This window comes from Thalassophryne amazonica, chromosome 1, assembly GCF_902500255.1.
Source record: "Thalassophryne amazonica chromosome 1, fThaAma1.1, whole genome shotgun sequence".
Lineage (NCBI taxonomy): Eukaryota > Metazoa > Chordata > Actinopteri > Batrachoidiformes > Batrachoididae > Thalassophryne > Thalassophryne amazonica.
The window spans coordinates 9,900,598-9,928,502 of NC_047103.1; the positions used below are offsets into that span (position 1 = coordinate 9,900,598).

General features: G+C 45.3%; 1 protein-coding gene and 1 long non-coding RNA gene across 2 annotated transcripts in view; one reads left to right on the top strand and one right to left on the bottom strand.

Annotated features, from left to right (window-relative positions):
• cntnap2a (contactin associated protein 2a) overlaps window positions 1-27,905 on the bottom strand; it is a 1,233,088-nt gene that overhangs the window by 108,493 nt on the left and 1,096,690 nt on the right. Inside the window, 1 exon segment of the mRNA XM_034162408.1 lies at window positions 20,723-20,959. Coding sequence (XP_034018299.1) covers window positions 20,723-20,959 — 237 coding nt within the window.
• LOC117503398 lies at window positions 6,238-27,348 on the top strand. The gene is made up of 4 exons (XR_004558566.1): window positions 6,238-6,249; window positions 9,770-9,773; window positions 20,569-20,573; window positions 27,190-27,348. It is a non-coding gene; the product is annotated as an uncharacterized LOC117503398 (long non-coding RNA).

Below are 27,905 nucleotides of genomic sequence, written 5' to 3' on the forward strand. Positions count from 1 at the left end.
CACCTGGTGTGTACTATGGTCCACAGTGGGTAATATGTTAGAAAAGAACCGTTCAGCGATGGTGTGGGTTATGGTTCAACTCACAATGTGGTCCGCACAACACAAACATATCCGTAGGTAAAATGCAGCTCATGAGAGGGCACTCAAGGCCTTTGTGACTGTTCCTGTGACTTCTGACTACCATAGAAAAATAAAAATGTCAACATTACTGATAACTTAACAACACAACGGAGAAGGCCCAAAAAAATGCCACCAAAAAGAAAATGATACTCCGCAGATTACAAGTTGCAACTGGTGAAATATGCATCCGAAAACGGTAGCCGTCACAATATTATCATCTGAACTTTTCATGTTAACATACCTGTATGTCCATGCGACTTATAGTCCAGTGCGAGTTTAAGGATCCAGTTACCAATTTCATATTTATTTACTTTAAGACTCAATAAAATGTTGCTGACATAGAAAACCTGTAAAGCCTACTTTTAGTACACAGAAAATTCGCAAGAGGTATGGGCTCACAGCCAATCAGTGCCTGAAGTCAGGGGCCATTGGCTCAATATGATGGGCCCTTCACACACATCAGTGGGTAGAATAAATTAAAGTAATTTGAGTTAGAAGGTTAAAAACACAATATTTGGACATGGCATTTGCTCTCTTCCTCAAAAATGACACACAGTAGCTTTAATCCAGTGAAGCAGAGAGCTGTGCCAAGAAAAGCTTTTCTGTCATGTTGACAGTTATTTATCTTTGAACATTTTAGAGTGACATTGCATTACTTTTTTTTTTTTTTAACAATATAACCCCTTTAATAATTGTCTTATTTGATCAAGAGCTGAACCTGGACTGATTTCATTGTCAAACCTGCTCTTTTAAGGATAAAACGTGGATGAAAAACTTTCCAAATCATAGTTTTTCACACTTTCCTGTTTCACTTTAAGGGTGTGAGCTGAAGATGATCGTTTCCAATTGTTAAGTCGTTCTGCTGCTTTAACGAGTGTTTAACACTAAAGTCTGCTGTTTACACAAATGATCATGTGATTGTTTGTAAACAGTAAACAGCTTGTACAGTTTGTAAAGTTCCAATGAAAATATTAACTTTTGTTTTCATGTGAGAATGAGTGAACGCCCTCTCCCCCTTCTCTCTCTCTCTCTCTCTCGCTTTCTTTCTCCCTCTCCCTCCTCCCTCTCCTCACTCAGCTTCAAAGAAACACCATCTATCCTGTTTTCTTCTCCTTTGAGCAAACCTGGAGCTTTTTGTAAACACGAAGCCTTTAATTTGTAAAATAAACTGTTAATTTCTGAATGTACAGTAACCGCTGCTATGGACACAGGAGGAACTCTGGATTATTTAATGAAGGATTTTAATGGAGTTTTTTTTCTTTCACTCAGACGGCAAGAGATACTCAAGCTCCCTACTCTCCTGATGGGTGACAGAAGTCCAACCCTGATTTTTGGCTATTGCCCAAGATCAAAACAACACTAAAAGGGACTCAATTTGAGTTGCAAGAAGGCATCCTGCAGAACACGACATCCCAGCTAGACACCTTTCCAAAAGAGACCTTCCAGAAATGCTTCCAACAATGGCAGAACCACTGGGAGAAGTGTGTGCAGTCCAAAGGAGACTACTTTGAGGGGGATTAGGATTTCAGACCCCCAGGTGAATAAATGTATTTTTCATGTCCAAAGGGGCACCCATTACATCATCAGTGGTTTTGAAACAGATGCTCCCCCTGGTGTTCAAAACATAAATTCTGTGTTAACTATAGTGTTAGTGCAGCATCTGCACATGTGTTAGTGTGTACACACATTGTGAATGGAATGAACTGAAATTCTCAGCTAAACTTCAAACATTCCCGCTCCTGAGAGGGAATTAGAAACTCCAATTAGAAGCTCCAAGAAAGCAGCGGTTCCTGTTTATCTGAAGGAGTCTTGATCATAGAATTTCTGCAGCCATGTAAGATGTGCACGTTTGTGCAACTCTGTGTGAATTTCTGTTCTGATGTGTGCACGTGTGTGTGCATGCTGTGTGCTCTTTGTGACCCACAAGGGCAGAAACAGAAAAAGAATGACAGCGTATAATAACACCGCCGGCTCCCCGAAGCAGCACGCAAATATGGATACAGTGGAAATGCGCCGTGCAATTACAGCTGGATTCATGCATTTTTCACTTGCTAGGAGGACAGGGATTAAAGAAAGGGGGAGGAAGAGAGAGAAACACAGGAGAGGAGAAGTGTGGGGAAAAGAGAACAAGAGAAAAGAGAAAGAGGCAAGAAAGAGAATAAGCTGAGAGGAAGAGAAAAGCACAGAGGAGATGCCAACAGGGGAGAAGGACAGTGAAGAACGGGAGAATCTGAAACCACTTTTTTACTATTTATGGATAACAGCTTCAGACAGGTTGACATTCCCACATGTTTTCTCCATGTCGCATTTCTGCTCCCACCTATTTGAGATATGGTTTATGGAATCATGTGACAGGAACAAAGCACCATGAGACAAATGAATCCTGCCAGAATCAGAACCAAACAATAACTGGAAGGAAGGAAGGTTGAAATGCTCATTAGGTGATATACACATGTCCACTCAATGTCCACTTGGACATTGCCCAATCTAGTCCATGAGCCAGTCATGAATTTTGACCTAATCTGTACTACTTAAGGGGAAAAAAACAACAACACTTAGATTCCAGCCTCAGTGTATCATGGCCTACACAAAAATGTATGATAGCCATCTCAGGGTGGTAGCTGTAGCCAGCAGGGGCATAGCACCAAATTCTGGGCCCTAGGTACTAGCCATACTGAAGACCCCCCCCCGCCCCACTGTTATGTTCTTTTTTATTAATGCAAACACCAAATTTCTAACGTGTAGTCAAACCAGGTCTAAATCATGTATACCTTAGATCACACCTGGGAGTCAGAACCCTTTTTAAAGTTGGGGGAGCAATACCTGGTCCCCCAGACCCCCCAACTCAATATAGCTAGCTTTCAAGCTCACCTCTCTTTTCAAAGAGTTTGGTTAGCAGCTGCTTTCCCTCATTTAGTTTTCTTTCCCCGTCCTTTTTTCTCTTCTTTTTTGAAATCCGGACTTTGATTTTTTTTTTTTTTTTTTTTTTAGGAAAGACATATTTTATTTCAGCCTAAACACGTGTTTTTACGTCAGACATGCTTGAACCCTCGTGCGCATGCGTGAGTTTTTCCACGCCTGTCGGTGACGTCATTCGCCTGTGAGCACTCCTTGTGGGAGGAGTCGTCCAGCCCCTCGTCGGAATTCCTTTGTCTGAGAAGTTGCTGAGAGACCGGCGCTTTGTTTGATCAAACTTTTTTCTAAACCTCTGAGGCACATCGAAGTGGACACGGTTCGAAAAATTAAGCTGGTTTTCGGTGAAAATTTTAACAGCTGATGAGAGATTTTGAGGTGATACTGTCGCTTTAAGGACTTCCAACACAGTGGGATGTCGCGCAGCGCTCTCAGGCGCCGTCGTCAGCCTGTTTCAAGCTGAAAACCTCCACATTTCAGGCTCTATTGATCCAGGACGTCATGAGAGAACAGAGAAGTTTCAGAAGAAGTCGGTTTCAGCATTTTATCCAGATATTCCACTGTTAAAGGAGATTTTTTTAATGAAAGATGTGTGGGCGGATTGCAGCGTCGGCTCGCAGCTGCCGCGATGCTCCGCCACAGGAAAAACACCTCTGTTGGAAGCCTTAAGGACAAGTTGGAACATGTCCAGCTGTTAAACAATTTCTCATATACTCACTCCACTGAAAGCCATCAAAAGCTGCCTGGATTTTACAAATGGTTATCAACACGGAGGTGTTTTTCCTGTGCCGCCGCACCGCGCCGGCTGCATCCCGACGCGGGATCCGTCCGCACGTCTTTCATTAAAAAAATCTCCTTTATCTCCTTTTTCACCGAAAACCAGCTTAATTTTTTGAACTGTGTCCACTTCGATGTGCCTCACAGATTTAGAAAAAATTTTGATCAAACAAAGCGCCAGTCTCTCAGCAACTTCTCAGACAAAGGAATTCCGACGAGGGGCTGGACGACTACTCCCACAAGGAGTGCTCACAGGCGAATGACGTCACCGACAGGCGTGGAAAAACTCACGCATGCGCACGAGGGTTCAAGCATGTCTGACGTAAAAACATATGAATGAAATCCATATAGTTTTTGAAAAAAATAAAAAGGACCTATACTTTATTGACAGCCCTCGTACATCACCAACACACCACAAAGAGATTTCTATCAGGTATGGATGCCTACAGCAACTATCTCAACCACTGACAACATATTACAGCAAGAGTCCACAAAAGTATTTTCATGAAAGTATTTTCATGAAAAAAGACACAAATGTGCAGTTTACTGCATTTTAATTTTTTCTTGTGTAAAAACACAACTTAGATGTGGTTTGACCGAAACAAATTGTCATTAAACTTAATAAAACAGGGATTAAGTGGAGGTTTAGGAGTCACTTGGTGTTCACAGGAAACAGTTATTTATTTCTATATTTATTTATGTTCATTGTTAGTTGGTTTAATCTTTTCTGTTTCACTAAAACTGTACTGTGGCATTATTATTATTATTATTACTATTACTATTATTGTTGTTGTTTCTATTATTATTATTATTGATATATAAATACAAATAAATGAATAAAATATTACAATTTGTAATACATTTGACTCTTTTACGACAACAAACGCTGAGCCATGAATTATTATACAGAAAACAAATGTGCTGACAGCTGCAACAGCTTAATGCTAACTTCAACATTGAAAACGCCATAGACATGCTAATGCGTTAGCATCTGTCCTGTTTTTAAGTTATAAAATATATCTATCAACTGTTTCAGAAGACCATAACAGGTTAGATTAACATAAAAACGTAAATGTTACTTACAGACGTATGCTCTTTGGGGTTTTAGTGGGGAAAAATTAAGATTAAGCGAAATAAAACACTGAATCAACAAAGCACCAGATCGAAGCACTGCTTCAATCTGCGAATCACTGCTTCGATTGGTTCAAGGTTCAAAGCAAAACCGCGCTGCAGAAATGGTTGATTTACTCGTATATGGAAGAAACAAAACATTTGCGATAAAACAAAGTTATTTAACAACTAATTGATGACTAAATTAGATGACAACTATTTTAATAATTGATTAAATCGATTAGTTGTTTCAGCACTACTAAACACCTCCTCTTTCTGTCAGATCCCGTTTGGGATGTGTGTGTGTGTGGGTGGGGTGTCACCTGTGGGCCTGGACTAAACCATTGTACAACTGTGCAGGGGTGGAAGGGCCCTCAGAGATCTTTCAATATTATTGTTAGAGCAGAATTATGTTTTGCAACATTTATACATTCATTCTAATTATATTCTTTTACAACATGAATTGTATGGACATTAATAACGCAACACAAAAATGTATTTAATGCCAGTTTTTTGTGCCCCCCCCCCCATGCTTTGGGGCCTGGGTACATAGTACCCTTTACTCCCACAGTCTGACGCCCCTGGTAGCCAGGTAGGGGTCAATGAAGAATTACACAGAGGTCAAACTTTAAAAATGCTCCAATCATGTTGTCTGATCATAACGATTCCCAAAAGGTATAGTTTGGACCATCTATGATGGAATTTTCTGGAGTTATGGGGTAAAAACAGCAAAAATGGTGACAAAGGTCCATTTCAGTTTGTTCAGGGGTCAAAAGTTAAAGCTGCTCAAATTTCAGCAAAAAATGATACAAATTATTGGTTGAAATAAAAGGATCAATAAATGGAATAGTTTTGACTGTGTTGAATGCTTTGTCTCCAAAGTTAAGGTCAAACAAGGTCAACATCCATTGAATTCTATGACATGTGACATATGTTACCCTGTAACATGATAACTAAGCATGACAGATGGTGCAAACTATTCCTTTTTAGAACCCCATTAACTGACATCATACTTGACCTGTCGTTCTCACTGTGTATTATACAGTAACACTACCTCTAACCTTAGTGACATGAAATTTGGGGTTCCACAGGGGTCTGTCTTAGGCCCCCTGCTTTTCTCCCTTTATATAGCACCCCTTGGGCACATATTGCGGCGTTTTGGGATTACCTTTCACTGCTATGCAGATGATACTCAGTTATACATGCTGATGACTGCTGGTAATCTTGTTCACATAAAATCCTTAGAAGATTGCCTTGCAGCAGTGATAAGTTGGATGTCTAGAAACTTCCTACTTTTAAACTCTGATAAGACTGAAATGATGGTTCTTGGTCCAGTGAGACATTGGCATCAATTTGACCAGTTAACGCTCAGCCTCGGCTCGTTTGTCATACATCACACTGACAAAGTGAGGAACCTTGGGGTAATTTTTGATCCTTCGTTGTCCTTTGGCCTCCACATTATAAATATTACTAGGACTGCTTTCTTCCACCTGTGAAGTATAGCGAAGATTCGTCCCATCCTGTCTATGGCTGATGCTGAGACCCTGATCCATGCATTTATCTTTTCTAGATTGGACTACTGCAATATTCTATTTGTTGGGAAAGTGTAGTGACACGGACCCACAACAGGGGGCGCAAATGAACGGTCAATAGATGAGCCAAAATATAACAATTTAATGTTGTGAATGTGCACAACGAACATACAGACAATCTCAGAATGTCATAACAGTCAATACACAAAGGTGACGTGTGGGCAGGCTCGAGGATAGAAGACGTCTGTCCTAAGAAGAGCCGGAACCACACGATTTCCGCCGCCCCAGAACCTGGTGAATACTGGAGCCGCCAAGTCCCGAATTCCCAGGTGATCACCGTCCCTGACTGTCGGATCTGGTACTGCTGGCGAAGAACAAAGACAGTCAAGTGTGGGTGTGTGTACACCCAGTAACAACAACGGTGGGAATGCCACCTCCACCTCTCACTCAATAACTTGCAGAGTACTGTAGATTCCTCAGGGGAAAAGAGTGCCTTCAGCGCTCTCACAGCTTCCATCGACGGAGGAACTGGTACTCCTGCAAACACTCACAATATACAAATATTGCGATTACAAAACGGCTGAGGATATTACCTCCAATGAAGTATGATATCTCGGCAACGAGGTGGAGATGACGTCTGGTCTTTATGGAGTGAGATGATGTTGAGTAGATGGGTGACAGCTGTCAAGAGGTAATGAGTGACAGCTGTCACCCCCGGCTGTGTCCATGGCAGCAGCGCCCTCTCGTGCCTGAAGCCCGCACTTCAGGCAGGGCGCCCTCTGGTAGTGGGCCAGCAGTACCTCCTCTTCTGGCAGCCCACACAACAGGACCCCCCCCTCAACGGGCGCCTCCTGGCGCCCGACCAGGTTTGTCGGGGTGTCGGCGGTAGAAGTCGGCCAGGAGGGCCGGATCCAGGATGAAGCTCCTCTTCACCCAGGAGCGTTCTTCGGGTCCATACCCCTCCCAGTCCACCAGATATTGGAACCCCCGACCCATCCGACGGACGTCCAGGAGCCGGCGCACCGTCCAAGCCGGCCCCCTGTCGATGATCCGAGCAGGAGGGGGCGCCGGTCCGGGAGCACAGAGGGGTGAGGTGTGATGAGGTTTGACACGTGACACGTGGAAAACCGGATGGATCCGCAGTGAAGCCGGGAGTTGGAGCTTCACTGCGGCAGGACTGAGGACTTTGAGGATTCTGAATGGGCCAATGTACCTGTCCTGGAGTTTCGGGGAGTCCACCTGGAGGGGGATGTCCTTCGTGGAAAGCCACACCTCCTGCCCGGGCTGGTAAGCAGGGGCCGGGGATCGCCGGCGGTCTGCATGGGTCTTCGCCCTCGTCCGGGCCTTCAACAAGGCAGAGCGGGTGGAGCGCCACACCCGACGGCACTTCCGCAGGTGGGTCTGGACCGAGGGCACACCGACCTCTCCCTCCACCACAGGAAACAACGGGGGCTGATACCCCAAACACACCTCAAATGGGGAGAGGCCGGTGGCCGAAGACACCTGGCTGTTATGCGCATACTCGATCCAGGCCAGATGGTTACTCCAGGCCGTCGGGTGCGCGGATGTGACGCAGCGGAGGGTCTGTTCCAGTTCCTGGTTGACCCGCTCTGCCTGTCCGTTCGTCTGTGGATGGTACCCGGACGAGAGGCTCACGGTGGCCCCCAGTTCCCTGCAGAAGCTCCTCCAGACGTGTGAGGAGAACTGGGGACCACGATCTGAGACGATGTCGGAGGGTATCCCATGCAGACGGACAACGTGGTGGACCAGGAGGTCTGCTGTCTCCTGGGCTGTTGGGAGCTTCGGGAGGGCCACGAAGTGGGCCGCCTTGGAGAAACGGTCCACTATCGTGAAGATGGTGGTGTTGCCCTGGGACGGCGGGAGGCCCGTGACGAAATCCAGGCCGATGTGGGACCAGGGGCGATGAGGCACCGGCAGCGGCTGGAGGAGTCCTTGGGCCTTTGTGTGTACTACCTTGCTCATGGCACAGGCCTGGATATATTCCCGGACATCTGCCTCCATAGACGCCCACCAGAAGCGCTGCCGGACAACTGCCACGGTCCTTCGCACCCCTGGATGACAGGAGAGCTTGGAACCGTGACAGAAGTCCAAGACTGCAGCTCTGGCCTCTGGTGGGACGTACAGACGGTTCTTCGGACCTGTTCCTGGGTCCGGGCTCCGTGCCAGGGCCTCCCGGACGGTCTTCTCCACGTCCCAGGTGAGGGTGGCCACGATAGTGGACTCAGGCAGGATGGGCTCCGGTGGATCCGACAGTGCAGTTTTGACCTCCTCTTCGTGTACCCGGGACAAGGCATCTGACCTCTGGTTCTTGGTCCCGGGGCGATAGGTGATCCGGAAGTCAAAACGCCCGAAGAACAGTGACCAGCGGGCTTGCCTGGGGTTCAGCCGCTTGGCGGTCCTGATATACTCCAGGTTCCGATGGTCAGTAAAACCGTGAATGGCACAGACGCTCCCTCCAACAGGTGTCTCCACTCCTCAAGAGCCTCTTTCACCGCAAGGAGTTCTCGATTGCCGACGTCATAGTTCCGTTCAGCCGAGGTCAACCTGCGTGAAAAGTAGGCACACGGGTGAAGAACCTTATTGGTCTCTCCGCTCTGGGACAGCACGGCTCCTATCCCTGAGTCAGAGGCATCCACTTCAACCATGAACTGGCGGCTAGGGTCGGGCTGCACCAAAACTGGCGCAGTGGAGAACCGTCGTTTCAACTCCTTGAACGCGGCTTCGCACCGATCCGACCAGGTGAAGGGGACTTTTGGAGAGGTCAGGGCTGTCAGGGGGCTAACTACCTGACTGTAGCCCTTAATGAACCTCCTATAGAAATTAGTGAAGCCGAGGAACTGTTGCAGCTTCCTACGGCTTGTTGGTTGGGGCCAATCTCTCACCGCCGCAACCTTGGCCGGATCAGGGGCGACGGAGTTAGAGGAGATGATAAACCCCAGGAAGGACAAAGACGTGAGGTGAAACTCGCACTTCTCGCCCTTCACAAACAGTCGGTTCTCTAACAACCGCTGCAGGACCTGACGTACATGCTGGACATGGGTCTCAGGATCCGGAGAAAAGATGAGAATATCGTCCAGATATACGAAGACGAATCGGTGCAGGAAGTCCCGCAAGACGTCGTTAACCAAGGCTTGGAACGTCGCGGGGGCGTTGGTGAGGCCGAACGGCATGACCAGGTACTCAAAGTGACCTAATGGGGTGTTAAATGCCGTCTTCCATTCGTCTCCCTTCCGGATCCGAACCAGGTGATACGCATTTCTAAGATCCAGCTTAGTAAAGATTTTGGCTCCATGCAGGGGGGTGAACACGGAATCTAACAATGGCAACGGGTATCGGTTGCGAACCGTAATCTCATTCAGCCCCCTGTAATCAATACATGGACGAAGTCCGCCATCTTTCTTGCCCACAAAAAAGAAACCTGCCCCCATCGGGGAGGTGGAGTTCCAGATCAGCCCGGCAGCTAATGAGTCCCGGATGTAGGTCTCCATTGATTCGCGCTCAGGTCGTGAGAGGTTGTACAGCCTGCTGGACGGGAACTCAGCGCCTGGAACCAAATCAATGGCACAATCGTATGGACGGTGCGGGGGAAGGGTGAGTGCCAGATCCTTACTGAAGACGTCAGCAAGATCATGGTACTCAACCGGCACTGCCGTCAGATTGGGAGGGACTTTGACCTCCTCCTTAGCCTGTGAACCGGGAGGAACCGAGGATCCTAAATACCCCAGATGGCAGGTTTCGCTCCACTGAACCACCACCCCAGACGGCCAATCAATCCGGGGATTGTGCTTCAACATCCATGGGATGCCCAAAATCACGCGGGAGGTAGAAGGAGTTACAAAAAACTCAATCTCCTCCCGGTGGTTTCCAGACACCACCAGAGTTACTGGTGGTGTCTTGTGTGTGAGTAAAGGGAGGAGGGTGCCATCTAGTGCCCGCACCTGCAACGGCGAAGGAAGCGCCACCAGAGGGAGCCCTACCTCCCTTGCCCATCTGCTGTCTAGCAGATTCCCTTCTGACCCCGTGTCCACCAGTGCTCGGGCTTGAAGGGTTAAATCCCCGCTCAGGATTGTGACTGGGAGTCGTGTGGCAATTTGTGTGTGTCTCACTTGAATGTTTTGACCCCCCCTTAGCCCAGTCTCTAAGGGCGAGTGTTGTCGTTTTGGCCGTTTGGGGCAGTTTCTCTGTGTGTGCTCAGTTGAGCTGCAGAGAAAACACTCTCCACAGATCAGCCTCCCCATTTTGGCCCTGTGCGTTTCCCTAACAACGTCAGCAGGGGGAGCTGTTGCCCCACAAAGCGCTGCGGCTGTGGAACGTGGGGAGGGTGGCCCCTTTTCGAACCCGGAAGGGAGAGGGGCGGCGCGTATCCGGTCACGTCCTTCACCTCGCTCCCGACGGCGTTCCTCCAACCGACTGTCTAACCGTATAACGAGATCGATAAGCCCATCTAAATCCCGCGGTTCCTCCGTAGCTACCAGCTGCTCCTTCAGAACCAACGACAGTCCGTTTATGAAGGCGGCGCGGAGCGCAACGTTATTCCAGCCGGACCTCGCAGCCGCGATGCGGAAGTTGACTGCATAAGCGGCTGAGCTCTCGCGTCCCTGTCTCATTGACAGCAGCACGGTTGAAGTGGTCTCTCCTCTGTTAGGGTGATCAAACACTGTTCTGAACTCCCCCACAAACCCAGTGTATGCTGATAACAACCGTGAGTTCTGTTCCCAGAGCGCCGTAGCCCAGGCGCGTGCTTTACCCCGAAGCAGAGCAATCACATAAGCTATTTTACTAGCATCTGACGCGTACATGACGGGACGTTGTGCGAAGACGAGCGAACACTGCATAAGAAAATCCGCGCACGTCTCCACACAACCTCCGTATGGCTCAGGAGGGCTTATGTATGCTTCTGGGGATGGTGGGAGGGGTTGTTGAACCATCACTGGAACGTTTATATCCTGCACAGGGTCGGCAGGAGGACGAGCTGCAGCAGCGCCCTGAGCGCTCGCCGCCATCTGTGCGGAGAGAGCCTCCACCCTGCGGTTCAGGAGGATGTTTTGCTCAGTCATTTGATCCAACCGAGCCGTAAAGGCGGTGTGAATGTGCTGCAGCTCACCAATCACGTCTCCTGCAGACGCCTGCGCTCCCTGCTCTCCCATTGGTCGTTCAACAGCCGGGTGACGCCCCTCGGAGTCCATGACGCTGGCCGAGATATCCTATTGGGAAAGTGTAGTGACACGGACCCACAACAGGGGGCGCAAATGAACGGTCAATAGATGAGCCAAAATATAACAATTTAATGTTGTGAATGTGCACAACGAACATACAGACAATCTCAGAATATCATAACAGTCAATACACAAAGGTGACGTGTGGGCAGGCTCGAGGATAGAAGACGTCTGTCCTAAGAAGAGCCGGAACCACACGATTTCCGCCGCCGCAGAACCTGGTGAATACTGGAGCCGCCAAGTCCCGAATTCCCAGGTGATCACCGTCCCCGACTGTCGGATCTGGTACTGCTGGCGAAGAACAAAGACAGTCAAGTGTGGGTGTGTGTACACCCAGTAACAACAACGGTGGGAATGCCACCTCCACCTCTCACTCAATAACTTGCAGAGTACTGTAGATTCCTCAGGGGAAAAGAGTGCCTTCAGCGCTCTCACAGCTTCCACCGACGGAGGAACTGGTACTCCTGCAAACACTCACAATATACAAATATTGCGATTACAAAACGGCTGAGGATATTACCTCCAATGAAGTATGATATCTCGGCAACGAGGTGGAGATGACGTCTGGTCTTTATGGAGTGAGATGATGTTGAGTAGATGGGTGACAGCTGTCAAGAGGTAATGAGCGACAGCTGTCACCCCCGGCTGTGTCCATGGCGGCAGCGCCCTCTCGTGCCTGAAGCCCGCACTTCAGGCAGGGCGCCCTCTGGTAGTGGGCCAGCAGTACCTCCTCTTCTGGCGGCCCACACAACACTATTTTCTGGTTTACCGCAGCCTAGCATTAGGGCTCTCCAATTGGTTCAAAATGCTGCAGCCAGACTTGTGACACGAAGCAGAAAGTTCAACCACATTACACCCATTTTAGCATCCCTTCACTGGCTTCCTGTTCCAGTGAGATCAGATTAAGGTTCTGCTACTAACCTATAAAATTGTTCATGGACTGGCACCGCCCTACCTAGCTGACCTAATTAAACCTTACGTACCAGCCCGGGCTTTACGTTCTCAGGGTGAAGGACTAATGCGATAAAGTTTTCCAACATGACTGGAGCATTTTTAAAGTTTGACTTCTGTGTAATTCTTCATTGACCCCTACCTGGCTACAGATACCACCCTGGGATTGCTATCATATATTTTTGTGTATGATACACTGAGGCTGGATTCTAAGTGTTGTTTTATTCCCCTTAAGTGGTACCGAAAACCTGTTTGACCTGTGGACTAATCCCACTCTGGCCTCTACTGGTGGTTGGCTCTCACTGCGGTATTGTATCACTTCCTGTTCCGGAGCACAGCGGTGTTTTTCTGTATCTGTTAGCTGTTTAATCTGCGCAGTTAGATTGATCTAGTTATCTAGATTACGATTTGTTTCCCAGTGTAATCTTTACGTGCCTTAACTAAAGCACTCCTTCTGCTGAATCACCTCTAAATTATTTACACATTATTCACTTTGCGTGTTTTTAGCAATCCGCTAGCTTAGCATAGCTACTAGTTCTTAGCCGATTTAGCATGGCGGCTTCTCCTGTCTCTCCCGCACTTTTCTGCTCTGGGTGTGAAATGTTTAGTTATTCCTCGGCCTCCTTTAGCAGTAATGGTACTTGTAATAAGTGTAGCTTATTCGTAGCTTTGGAGGCCAGGCTGGGCGAATTGGAGACTCGGCTCCGCACCGTGGAAAATTCTACAGCTAGCCAGGCCCCTGTAGTCGGTGCGGACCAAGGTAGCTTAGCCGCCGTTAGTTACCCCCTGGCAGATCCCGAGCAGCCGGGAAAGCAGACCGACTGGGTGACTGTGAGGAGGAAGCGTAGCCCTAAACAGAAGCCCCGTGTACACCGCCAACCCGTTCACATCTCTAACCGTTTTTCCCCACTCGACGACACACCCGCCGAGGATCAAACTCTGGTTATTGGCGACTCTGTTTTGAGAAATGTGAAGTTAGCGACACCAGCAACCATAGTCAATTGTCTTCCGGGGGCCAGAGCAGGCGACATTGAAGGAAATTTGAAACTGCTGGCTAAGGCTAAGCGTAAATTTGGTAAGACTGTAATTCACGTCGGCAGGTTACGCCAATCGGAGGTCACTTAAATTAACATTAAATCGGTGTGTAACTTTGCAAAAACAATGTCGGACTCTGTAGTTTTCTCTGGGCCCCTCCCCAATCGGACCGGGAGTGACATGTTTAGCCGCATGTTCTCCTTGAATTGCTGGCTGTCTGAGTGGTGTCCAAAAAATGAGGTGGGCTTCATAGATAATTGGCAAAGCTTCTGGGGAAAACCTGGTCTTGTTAGGAGAGACGGCATCCATCCCACTTTGGATGGAGCAGCTCTCATTTCTAGAAATCTGGCCAATTTTCTTAAATCCTCCAAACCGTGACTATCCAGGGTTGGGACCAGGAAGCAGAGTTGTAGTCTTACACACCTCTCTGCAGCTTCTCTCCCCCTGCCATCCCCTCATTACCCCATCCCCGTAGAGACGGTGCCTGCTCCCAGACCACCAATAACCAGCAAAAATCTATTTAAGCATAAAAATTCAAAAAGAAAAAATAATATAGCACCTTCAACTGCACCACAGACTAAAACAGTTAAATGTGGTCTATTAAACATTAGGTCTCTCTCTTCTAAGTCCCTGTTGGTAAATGATATAATAATTGATCAACATATTGATTTATTCTGCCTAACAGAAACCTGGTTACAGCAGGATGAATATGTTAGTTTAAATGAGTCAACACCCCCGAGTCACACTAACTGTCAGAATGCTCGTAGCACGGGCCGGGGCGGAGGATTAGCAGCAATCTTCCATTCCAGCTTATTAATTAATCAAAAACCCAGACAGAACTTTAATTCATTTGAAAGCTTGTCTCTTAGTCTTGTCCATCCAAATTGGAAGTCCCAAAAACCAGTTTTATTTGTTATTATCTATCGTCCACCTGGTCGTTACTGTGAGTTTCTCTGTGAATTTTCAGACCTTTTGTCTGACTTAGTGCTTAGCTCAGATAAGATAATTATAGTGGGCGATTTTAACATCCACACAGATGCTGAGAATGACAGCCTCAACACTGTATTTAATCTATTATTAGACTCTATTGGCTTTGCTCAAAAAGTAAATGAGTCCACCCACCACTTTAATCATATCTTAGATCTTGTTCTGACTTATGGTATGGAAATAGAAGACTTAACAGTATTCCCTGAAAACTCCCTTCTGTCTGATCATTTCTTAATAACATTTACATTTACTCTGATGGACTACCCAGCAGTGGGGAATAAGTTTCATTACACTAGAAGTCTTTCAGAAAGCGCTGTAACTAGGTTTAAGGATATGATTCCTTCTTTATGTTCTCTAATACCATATACCAACACAGTGCAGAGTAACTACCTAAACTCTGTAAGGGAGATAGAGTATCTCGTCAATAGTTTTACATCCTCATTGAAGACAACTTTGGATGCTGTAGCTCCTCTGAAAAAGAGAGCTTTAAATCAGAAGTGTCTGACTCCGTGGTATAACTCACAAACTCGTAGCTTAAAGCAGATAACCCGTAAGCTGGAGAGGAAATGGCGTCTCACTAATTTAGAAGATCTTCACTTAGCCTGGAAAAAGAGTCTGTTGCTCTATAAAAAAGCCCTCCGTAAAGCTAGGACATCTTTCTACTCATCACTAATTGAAGAAAATAAGAACAACCCCAGGTTTCTTTTCAGCACTGTAGCCAGGCTGACAAAGAGTCAGAGCTCTATTGAGCTGAGTATTCCATTAACTTTAACTAGTAATGACTTCATGACTTTCTTTGCTAACAAAATTTTAACTATTAGAGAAAAAATTACTCATAACCATCCCAAAGACGTATCGTTATCTTTGGCTGCTTTCAGTGATGCCGGTATTTGGTTAGACTCTTTCTCTCCGATTGTTCTGTCTGAGTTATTTTCATTAGTTACTTCATCCAAACCATCAACATGTTTATTAGACCCCATTCCTACCAGGCTGCTCAAGAAAGCCCTACCATTATTTAATGCTTCGATCTTAAATATGATCAATCTATCTTTGTTAGTTGGCTATGTACTACAGGCTTTTAAGGTGGCAGTAATTAAACCATTACTTAAAAAGCCATCACTTGACCCAGCTATCTTAGCTAATTATAGGCCAATCTCCAACCTTCCTTTTCTCTCAAAAATTCTTGAAAGGGTAGTTGTAAAACAGCTAACTGATCATCTGCAGAGGAATGGTCTATTTGAAGAGTTTCAGTCAGGTTTTAGAATTCATCATAGTACAGAAACAGCATTAGTGAAGGTTACAAATGATCTTCTTATGGCCTCGGACAGTGGACTCATCTCTGTGCTTGTTCTGTTAGACCTCAGTGCTGCTTTTGATACTGTTGACCATAAAATTTTATTACAGAGATTAGAGCATGCCATAGGTATTAAAGGCACTGCGCTGCGGTGGTTTGAATCATATTTGTCTAATAGATTACAATTTGTTCATGTAAATGGGGAATCTTCTTCACAGACTAAAGTTAATTATGGAGTTCCACAAGGTTCTGTGCTAGGACCAATTTTATTCACTTTATACATGCTTCCCTTAGGCAGTATTATTAGACGGTATTGCTTAAATTTTCATTGTTACGCAGATGATACCCAGCTTTATCTATCCATGAAGCCAGAGGACACACACCAATTAGCTAAACTGCAGGATTGTCTTACAGACATAAAGACATGGATGACCTCTAATTTCCTGCTTTTAAACTCAGATAAAACTGAAGTTATTGTACTTGGCCCCACAAATCTTAGAAACATGGTGTCTAACCAGATCCTTGCTGTGGATGGCATTACCCTGACCTCTAGTAATACTGTGAGAAATCTTGGAGTCATTTTTGATCAGGATATGTCATTCAAAGCGCATATTAAACAAATATGTAGGACTGCTTTTTTGCATTTACGCAATATCTCTAAAATCAGAAAGGTCTTGTCTCAGAGTGATGCTGAAAAACTAATTCATGCATTTATTTCCTCTAGGCTGGACTATTGTAATTCATTATTATCAGGTTGTCCTAAAAGTTCCCTAAAAAGCCTTCAGTTAATTCAAAATGCTGCAGCTAGAGTACTGACGGGGACTAGAAGGAGAGAGCATATCTCACCCATATTGGCCTCTCTTCATTGGCTTCCTGTTAATTCTAGAATAGAATTTAAAATTCTTCTTCTTACTTATAAGGTTTTGAATAATCAGGTCCCATCTTATCTTAGGGACCTCGTAGTACCATATCACCCCAATAGAGCGCTTCGCTCTCAGACTGCAGGCTTACTTGTAGTTCCTAGGGTTTGTAAGAGTAGAATGGGAGGCAGAGCCTTCAGCTTTCAGGCTCCTCTCCTGTGGAACCAGCTCCCAATTCAGATCAGGGAGACAGACACCCTCTCTACTTTTAAGATTAGGCTTAAAACTTTCCTTTTTGCTAAAGCTTATAGTTAGGGCTGGATCAGGTGACCCTGAACCATCCCTTAGTTATGCTGCTATAGACGCAGACTGCTGGGGGGTTCCCATGATGCACTGTTTCTTTCTCTTTTTGCTCTGTATGCACCACTCTGCATTTAATCATTAGTGATCTATCTCTGCTCCCCTCCACAGCATGTCTTTTTCCTGGTTCTCTCCCTCAGCCCCAACCAGTCCCAGCAGAAGACTGCCCCTCCCTGAGCCTGGTTCTGCTGGAGGTTTCTTCCTGTTAAAAGGGAGTTTTTCCTTCCCACTGTAGCCAAGTGCTTGCTCACAGGGGGTCGTTTTGACCGTTGGGGTTTTACATAATTATTGTATGGCCTTGCCTTACAATATAAAGCGCCTTGGGGCAACTGTTTGTTGTGATTTGGCGCTATATAAAAAAATTGATTGATTGATTGACAATGTGATATATACCTTATATTGGAGATGAATCAGTTGCCCAGGTTTATGTTTGTAAGCAACAGGCCAGTTAGGGATTTTGAAAAATGTTTCCATAAACTGGTCTTCACGCAAAACAGACCTCCTTACGATGTCATTCTTCATACTTCAGACAAGGAGGAAATTGGAAAATATGACTGAAAGAATGAGATTCACTTGTTCCACTCATTCTCCTTCACTTATAACATGGGACAGTTGAGAATCAAAAGTCCTGCTCTCCACGAATCCTAGACGCTCATTCCAAGATATAATTGGATTAGTAAACAGGACAGGATGGGATGGAATGTAGGAGAAGACGTCCATGTGTGATAACAGGATGAGAGCTGGGAGAGATGCAGAGCGATGTTTCCGTATCACCACAACACCAACTTAAATTCCCAGATAGTCACAGAGGAGATACATGTGGGGACAAGGCAAAAGGGAGAGGAAAAGCAGATGCTGGAAGAGGAGACAAAAGGAAGAAGGAGCAAGAGAAAACTGAAAAATATATGTAAAGACAAGTCATGCATCCAAACTCACAGCCACAAGGGGGCGCTCTCTCCCTTTCTGCATTGTACCTGTGACATCTCATCACCTTCCTGGCATGAGCATGGGGACCCCCCCACTATTCAGCAAACAAATTAATTCGCGTGTTGGGGATCAGCTTTTGGCTGCCGTCGCTCTTTTCCCCTGTGGATTTTAGCAAAACTTTTTTTAGGAAGTAGAACTTTAGCACTGTATCTAATGAATCCCTGTGAAACACACACAGTGTTTTAGGTGTATCGTTCTGTGCAGACTTACAGTGTGACATTTCTCTGAGCGACCGGAGCACCCTTTGTGTTTGCTTCCCAGCTCTGACTCCCCTATGTTTTTAATATTCACCAAGTGTGCTCTAAAGTCAGGGAGAATTGGTGGGTAAGCACACTATCACTCTCAGTCTACGCCTTTTATCATCAGCCCAAACACTCTCCATGCTGACAGCTCCGATTTGAATAGGAAGAGAGGACAATCGCGGAGCAGAGCGAAATCACAGCGGCTTGTCAGGCAAAGACACTCATTGAAACATACAACTACTGCGGCAGTAATCCTGGGGCTGTTTGACTCCGGCTTTGTGAACTAAAGCAGAAAGGTCCAAAGGACAGAACTCTTTGATAGAGGCAGCTGGGTAATTCTTTGGAAAATTATAAACCAAGAGATGTGGCTTCACTATCCTCAAATTCCAGGTGAGGGGGGAAGTGGAGTTAAATTATGAGGGCGCCCTGGAGGCACATACCTCAGCCAATCATGACCAGTGCCAAATGGAGACAATCGATTTTTATGATGTCATAAAGCAACAATCCCAGAGGAGCAATCAAACAAAAACCTATCTCATAATGAAAAACAAGGAAACAAAAGCAACAAAAAGAAAACCCTCAAGGCAAATCCAGATAACAATCAAAACTGAAGTCTTCTTTGACCAGACGATGGGACACATACAAACAAATAACATGTTAAAGGGGACGCACACAGATTGTGCTGTATTGTTAAAAGAGGCTTGCTTTTAAAGACACAAAGGTATACACTTGGATGATGTCATAACCTCACTGGCCATTTCATTAGGTACAACTGTTACTGCCCATTAAAGCAAACATCAAATCAACCAGTCACATGGCAGAAATTCAATACATTTAGTCATGTGGACATGTTCAAGAGGATCTGCTGAAGATCAAACTAAGCACCAGAATGCGGAAGACTTTGAACCTGGCATGGTAGCTTGTGCCAGACAGACTAGTGTGGCTAGTTCGACTGATCAACTGGGATTTTCGCACATGAGCATGTGTGGGGTCTTCAGAGAATGGTCCAAATAAGAGGAAACATCCAGTGATATCAAAAATGCATTGCTGATATCAGAGGTGAAAGAAGAATGGCCAGGCTAGTTTGAACAGATAGCAAGGTACCAGCACCTCAAAGAAACCCTTGTTACAACCCAAGTATGCAGAAGAGTGTCTGCAAATCCCAAACATGTGGAACCTTGAAGCAGACCTACAGCAGCAGAAGATCCCTCTGGGTGCCCACTTCCTGTCAGTTACAAACAGGAGACTCAGGCTACAGTAGACTCAGGTTCAGCAAAGCTGTAAAACATTGCCTGGTCTGATGAGTCCTGATTTCTGTTATAAGGTTAAAATAGTAAGTTTAGAATTTGAAAGCATGGATATCAGTGTTTACTGAACCAACTAACTAAGCAAGTCCTATATCAGTTGTGATGCCTGAAATCCTTGGGTTTCTTGGCATGAAATGGATCAGAGTCTACAACTCCCCCTGTACTTGGTGCTAGTCCGACAGATTACTTCCCCAGCCAAGGATGGTACTCATTTGCACCTGGGTCGACTGGTCATCACGGCAATCTCTTGGTGGTGAGGAAGATGGTCTCTTCTAGAGATGCCTGTGCATGGGTTTGTTCAATGTGGGAATGTTGTTGCACACCAACAAAACACACGGTCCATGACAGATCCTTAGTCTGGTCCGATGGCTGGGAATTCCCAGACAACTGGGGTTTGAGGAGTTGCCGCAGCCTTCATGCACCGTCTTACCCATTGGGCTACAAGCCATCACCTCTTCTGCCTGATCCAGCATGCAAGATTTCTTGTTTCACCAGAGACCCATTAGCCGTCTCATGTTCAGGGGTCCTGTTGAGCCTTCATGGCTACCATAGTGGCCACACAAAGTCCCCACCACATTTCACCAGAACAGACCATCTCCAACTTAATCTGTTACCCAAGTGTCAAGACGTGGACGAGTTGGTTGGACTTTGACAGCCAGACAGGTATTGTGACAAAGAACTGAACAGACCAAGGTTTACCTAATGGTAGCCCAACTCCTTATCCCGCTGATGTATGCATTCATAAGGTGCAATACCTGCCTAAACTGTGGGGGTCAGCACAACTATAAACAAGAATTATAAGCAAAATATAATGTTTGCAAGTACAAAAGTGCCAAAAACATGCTTGTCCCAAAAGCTGATGTAAAATAACAATGACAAATTCCAATGTTCTCAAGATGTTCTGGTGTAAAGTGGTCAAAAGGGTTCATCCCTAAGCTGCCCCCTTGGGGCTATATTGTGTAAGGCTTTGGTTTTAAGAAGCTGATGACCAAAGTGTTGACTTGTCTCACCTTTGGTGCAGAAAGGGCCATCGTAGGCAGTGTTGGTACAGTCGCACGAGTAGCCATTGTATTTCTCCACACACTTTCCTCCATTCCGACAGTACATCCCATAACTGGTGCAGTGCCCCTGGCAACCGGGCTTGACACCAGGCGTGACCTCGGCCCTTTCCTCGAGGTCGAGGATGATACCGTTCATCCTCAGAGCTCGGATACAGCCCAGGAACCCTCGCTGGCCTCCTGCAGCACCTAAAGTGTGCGAGAGAGGAGGATTAATGGTGAAAGAGGTAGAGAGGATGCATCGATCAAGTAGTGAGGATATGTAGGAATAAACAAAAAAGGAAAGACGGAAGACAAATCGGGGTCAGGGTGACAAAGGGCACAAACGGCGTTGTCACGTTAATCGCTGTGATGATGCTCTTGAAACAACCTTCAACCCGTTTGAGTTCTTCACTAATTAGAACATCCTAATGGACAGTACGCCTTAATGAACACTTCACACACACACACGCCGATTCACACATGGACGTAAATTGCACGCCACAAACGCACACCTGATTACGAGTCAATGTAAACATCAATGCGAAGGGGCGTCGACAGCGTTCCCCTAGCGTGCTTCCATCATCGTCATCTAAATACCCATTATCAAGGACGTTAAACAGATTAATGCACAGCTAAATGGTTGCAGCAATAAGCGCACACCCACAGCTATGGTCTGAAAAGTAACGCAAACACGCACACATATGCACATCACCATTAAAGAGTACCGGGGGGCTTTTCACTCATTAAAACCTCTCAGCTGCATCAGTCAGATCACAGAGGAGAGTCTGTTCAAGAGGACATGCTAAGGAGATGCGGAAAAGCTCTGGCTGCAAATTAGTCTTAGCCCCTCCCCCTTAAGACGCCAGGCAAAGATACTGCAGCTGAAGGTTGAAGCCAGTGGAGGAAATTTCCTGCATCTTCATATACACATCGAAAACAAATGAACTACTCAGAGCCCAGATTATTTCATACAAAACTCAGACTTATTCACTTTTTCAATGCAGAACAACCAAGCTGCCCATAAGGGGAAGAGACATAACTGTAAGCTGAACTTTGGCTGTCGGTCCATCTTATTTTCAACAAAACATAACTTCTAAAATGAATAAACAGTTGAGACTTTGCCACACATTTGAGCAGCTTTTGTCACCATCTAGTGGGCGATGTGAGAATTTCAGGGTTTTTGGTAGATTTCCTACATGAAATCCAAAACTTTGAGAGAGAGAGAGAAAAAAAAAAGGCATTGGCAAATGTCAGAAATGCATTATATTTTTTGGCATGCAGAGCTTTGACCTCCCAGCATTAAATGTATATAAATTTCAATTTTGAAAGTTTTATGGTTGTTGAGTTTTAAGATAGGAAAGTTTGCCGTAGAGACATACAGAAGGACAGAATTTCTCCTGCCAAACACAACTTACAATTGTGGAAAAAAAATGTAATATATGTTAACATTTACATGGTCTTAACGATGATGATTACTATACTATCTGCATTCACTGATGCGTGGGGATCAGCTCTTGTCCACAAATCTGTGTGGATTTGCGGACAAGCACAGAAAAAGAGTTTGCATGCCTGGAGTTAAGTTACGTTAATTGATTTAATTAGCTTATAATGCGCCGAATCACAGCAAAAGCCATCTCAAGGCTCCTTACATGAAACAATTCAACATAAAATTTAAATAAATAATTACACTCAACAAAAATATAAACGCAACACTTTTGGTTTTGCTCCCATTTTGTATGAGATGAACTCAAAGATCTAAAACTTTTTCCACATACACAATATCACCGTTTCCCTCAAATATTGTTCACAAACCAGTCTAAATCTGTGATAGTGAGCACTTCTCCTTTGCTGAGATAATCCATCCCACCTCACAGGTGTGCCATATCAAGATGCTGATTAGACACCATGATTAGTGCACAGGTGTGCCTTAGACTGTCCACAATAAAAGGCCACTCTGAAAGGTGCAGTTTTGTTTTATTGGGGGGGATACCAGTCAGTATGTGGTGTGACCACCATTTGCCTCATGCAGTGCAACACATCTCCTTTGCATAGAGTTGATCAGGTTGTCAATTGTGGCCTGTGGAATGTTGGTCCACTCCTCTTCAATGGCTGTGCGAAGTTGCTGGATATTGGCAGGAACTGGTACACGCTGTTGTATACGCCGGTCCAGAGCATCCCAAACATGCTCAATGGGTGACATGTCCGGTGAGTATGCCGGCCATGCAAGAACTGGGACATTTTCAGCTTCCAAGAATTGTGTACAGATCCTTGCAACATGGGGCCGTGCATTATCCTGCTGCAACATGAGGTGATGTTCTTGGATGTGACACAACAATGGGCCTCAGGATCTCGTCACGGTATCTCTGTGCATTCAAAATGCCATCAATAAAATGCACCTGTGTTCTTTGTCCATAACAGACGCCTGCCCATACCATAACCCTACCGTCACCATGGGCCACTCGATCCACAACATTGACATCAGAAAACCGCTCACTCACACGACGCCACACACGCTGTCTGCCATCTGCCCTGGACAGTGTGAACCGGGATTCATCCGTGAAGAGAACACCTCTCCAACGTGCCAAATGCCAGCGAATGTGAGCACTCAAGTCGGTTACGACGACGAACTGGAGTCAGGTCGAGACCCCGATGAGGACGACGAGCATGCAGAGGGGCTTCCCTGAGATGGTTTCTGACAGTTTGTGCAGAAATTCTTTGGTTATGCAAACCGATTGTTTCAGCAGCTGTCTGAGTGCCTGGTCTCAGACGATCTTAGAGGTGAACATGCTGGATGTGGAGGTCCTGGGCTGGTGTGGTTACATGTGGTCTGCGGTTGTGAGGCTGGTTGGATGTACTGCCAAATTCTCTGAAACACCTTTGGAGACGGCTTATGGTAGAGAAATGAACATTCAATACACGAGCAACAGCTCTGGTTGACATTCCTGCTGTCAGCATGCCAATTGCACACTCCCTCAAATCTTGCGACATCTGTGGCATTGTGCTGTGTGATAAAACTGCACCTTTCAGAGTGGCCTTTTATTGTGGACAGTCTAAGGCACACCTGTGCACTAATCATGGTGTCTAATCAGCATCTTGATATGGCACACCTGTGAGGTGGGATGGATTATCTCAGCAAAGGAGAAGTGCTCACTATCACAGATTTAGACTGGTTTGTGAACAATATTTGAGGGAAATGGTGATATTGTGTATGTGGAAAAAGTTTTAGATCTTTGAGTTCATCTCATACAAAATGGGAGCAAAACCAAAAGTGTTGCATTTATATTTTTGCTGAGTATACAAATAAATAAAAAAATTCAAATACATGATTAAAAACAAAAGTAAAAGAATAAAACAGATAAAAAATAAAAACTATTCATAAGAAAGAGAACAAAAATGGGTTTTAAGTCTTGACTTTAAAATGTCCACGGACTCCAACTGCCTCACGGTTGCAGGAAGACTGTTCCACAGGGTGGGTGCACTATGCGAAAAGGCTCTTTGACCTGCTGACTTCTTCTTCACCCTGGGAACACAGAGAAGTCCCGCATCCTGCGACCGCAAAGCCCGGGCCGGCACGTAGAGTTCCACCAGATCAGCCAGATAAGATGGTGCCAGTCCATGAACAACCTTATAACTCAATAGCAAAACCTTAAAATCTGCTCTCACAGAGACAGGGAGCCAGTGCAAAGATGCCAAAATGGCTGTGATATGTTCAGACCTTCTGCTACGTGTCAGAAGTCTGGTGGCAGCGTTCTGAACCAGCTGAAGACCCCTGATGCTGGACTGTGGTAACCCTGAAAATAGAACATTACAATAATCTGGTCTCAAAGAAACAAAAGCATGAATCAGGGTCTCAGCATCAGCAATAGACAGGATGGGGTGGATCCTCGCTATATTTCGTAGATGGAAAAAAGCAGTCTTAGTAACATCCCTGTGGAGGTCAAAAGACAACGTGGGATCAGAAATTACCCCAAGGTTCCTCATTTTGTCCATATGATGTATGACACACGAACTCAGGCCGAGCGCCAGCTGGTCAAACTGATGTCGATGTCTTGCTGGCCCAAGAACCATCATTTCAGTCTTATCAAAGTTTAAAAGTAGGAAGTTACGAGACATCCAACTTCTTCACTGATAGAAGACAGTCCTCCAGTTACTCAGAGATGTTTCAGGGGCTCCAACTCTGGAACAAAAGCTCTTTTCTAACTTACTAAATGGTGAAAAGGAGCTCAGCCAGTTAGAGAAAATTAATATATTAACATTAGTAAATACAATGTAATTGATTATTTAATTTATTCACCAACATTTTAAAGAGTGGAAAAAATGTATGTGCAATGTACCTGTTTGATATAATTGTTCATTCTGATGTTTTACTGTAGGCATCACGATTTTCTAATTAAGTCGACATCACCCAACCCTGACTTAGATATTTATTTATTTAAATAGAGGCCATTTCCTGCAGCATTTTTCCTTGGCTATTAATATGTTTCTTAAAGAAACAGATACAATGAAAATTTGGGTATATCTGCATCGGCCCAACCCTCCAAAAACACCTCAACTGGAGCGCCGCTTCTCCACAGAATGTCCTCCTAATGTGCAAACCATTTTTTGGGATATCCTGCTACATGACAGATGGATCATCACATAACCTCTCCCCTGCTCTGTTGGTTAGATTAGATAAAAAAGCAGCTTTTGATGTGAACTCCTAATGATAGCCTCAGCATTTTACAATAATTCTAATTATTGCTTGAACTAAAATCATTTGTGCACATCACGGGCATTGATTTCCAGCTGCATCCATCATCTGATAACTGACAGCTTTTCAATAACAGAGAGTGTCAGCCCGTTAAAAGACTTCCGAGGCACACGGTCTCGTTTATACCTCTCCTACGGAAAGCCACGTCCTACAGTACATCCTCCCAGAGCCAGCCAGGCAAATTGGAATCCTTCATGATGCTAGATTGGATCAATTTCTGGGTGCCCCAAGGACAGAAGAACAATAGAATAAAAACAAAAGAATTTTTGCACATGGTTCCTCCTGAACAGCTCATTTATCTCTTCGCTGCACACAGCGAACACACATATAATGCAAATCACCCGTGCACGTGCTTTGAGGCTCTCCAATCAACATGTTATTCACTGGACCCCTCTCAGGTGTGACTTTCAGCAGACTTGCTAATTAATCTATTTTGCATCTCTCATTGGCTGGAAGTTTGTGCCACCTGTTTACTCAGGTTTAAATCAGTCTCGATTAAACAGACAGCAGGATCTGAGGCCTGGGGAGACCACAGTGGACATGCACGTGCACACAGATTGTGTATCATTCAAACATGGTGCAATCCAAACCCTGACGGCTGTTACTGGCTGATACCGACTTATCGTCAGGTTATCTGGACTGCTGTTATTTTCTGGAAGAATGAATTTGAAGGGAAGCAGAAATGTTCCCATGTCGTACTTTAGGTATATTTTGCGTGGATCTGCTCCATGTTGGAGTTCTGTGGTGTCCCAGAGTCCGTCACACAGACAGGGTAACAACATTTGCTCAGACTGAAAAGTGACATTTACATAATGTTTGAGATGGACTGATTTGATTTGATTGATGCTCAGCAAGGAAAGACATCGTCAAAGAACAATAAAAATCCAACAAAAGCAGCATCCAAAATGTTTCCATTTGTAATGTACAAAATTAACGCGACAGCAAAAAGAAATGTGAAGTTTGTAATTTCCAGTATACATTCAGAGTCCTGTGGTCCAACCTCTTCCAGCAGAGCATCAGGTAGTGGACAACCATTGCATACCAATGCCCGTCTTCTGTAAACACCTGATAGCACTCTGCTCATTTACAGGCCCATTTGGTCTAAATAGTCTAGTCAAGTACAGTTTGGAGTATTGCTATTATATGGCAGCAGAAACTGACTGTGCCACAGACAACCAGAAACCTGGTCCAATGTCCGGCACAGAGTGGTTCACGGTGGGTTAGTAGTTAGCACTGTTGCCTCAAGGCAAGAAGGTTGTGGAATCACTTCCCACCTGGGGCCTTTTTTTGTGGAATTTGCATATTAATAATAATAATAATAATAATAATAATACATTTTATTTATATTGCACTTTACGTTTGTAAACAAATCTCAAAGTGCCACAGAAGTTAAACAGAAGCATAAAACAAGAATCAACACAATAAAAATAAAAAAATAGGATAAATTAAAATCAATTAAAATTAGGAACTATAATTCATAAGCTTTCTGAAATAAAAACGTTTTAATATTTGATTTAAAAGAGTCCACCGACTGTGGCGCCCTCAGGTGGATGGGCAGGGCATTCCACAGGCGTGGTGCTGCTGCCTGAAAGGCTCTGTACCCCATTGTGTGGAGCTTGGTTTTGGGGACCTGGAGGAGGTGACTGTTGTTTGAGCGGAGGCGTCTCATGGGCTCACAGGGGGACAGAAGTTCTTTGAGGTACACTGGTGCACTGCCATAGACACACTGATAGGTCAGGAGGCAGATCTTATATTCCACCCTGAACCTAACAGGAAGCCAGTGGAGTTTATTGAGGATGGGAGTAATGTGTTGAGTTTTGGGCACGCCCATCAGGATCCTGGCAGCACAGTTTTGAATGGACTGGAGACGTTGTAAATTTCTGCCAGAGATCCCGATGAGGAGTGCATTACAGTAGTCCAGCCTGGAGGAAACAAAGGCGTGGACCAGCCTCTCAGCATCAGACAACGACAGGGAGGGGTGGAGTTTGGAGATGTTCCTGAGATGAAAGAATGCTGTCTTACAGATATGCTGGATATGGATGAAAAGTTGAGGTCAAAACCGACTCCCAGGTTTGTAACAGATGTTGATAATAGAATGTTGTGGCCAGAGAATGAAAATACTTTGAGGGGGGATGATTTCAGTTGATGTGGGGTGCCAATGAGAATGGCTTCAGTTTTTGTGCTGTTTAGCTGGAGAAAATTGTCATTCATCCACGCCTTTGTCTCCTCCAGGCAGGCAGTGAGGGTATGAATGGAAAATGAAGAAGTGGGGTCCAACCTGACATAGAGATGAGTATCATCAGCATAGCAATGGAAGGATATTCCATGCCTGCTGATGATGTGGCCCAAGGGGAGCATATAGATGGAAAATAAGAACCGACCCCTGGGGGACCCCACAGGTTG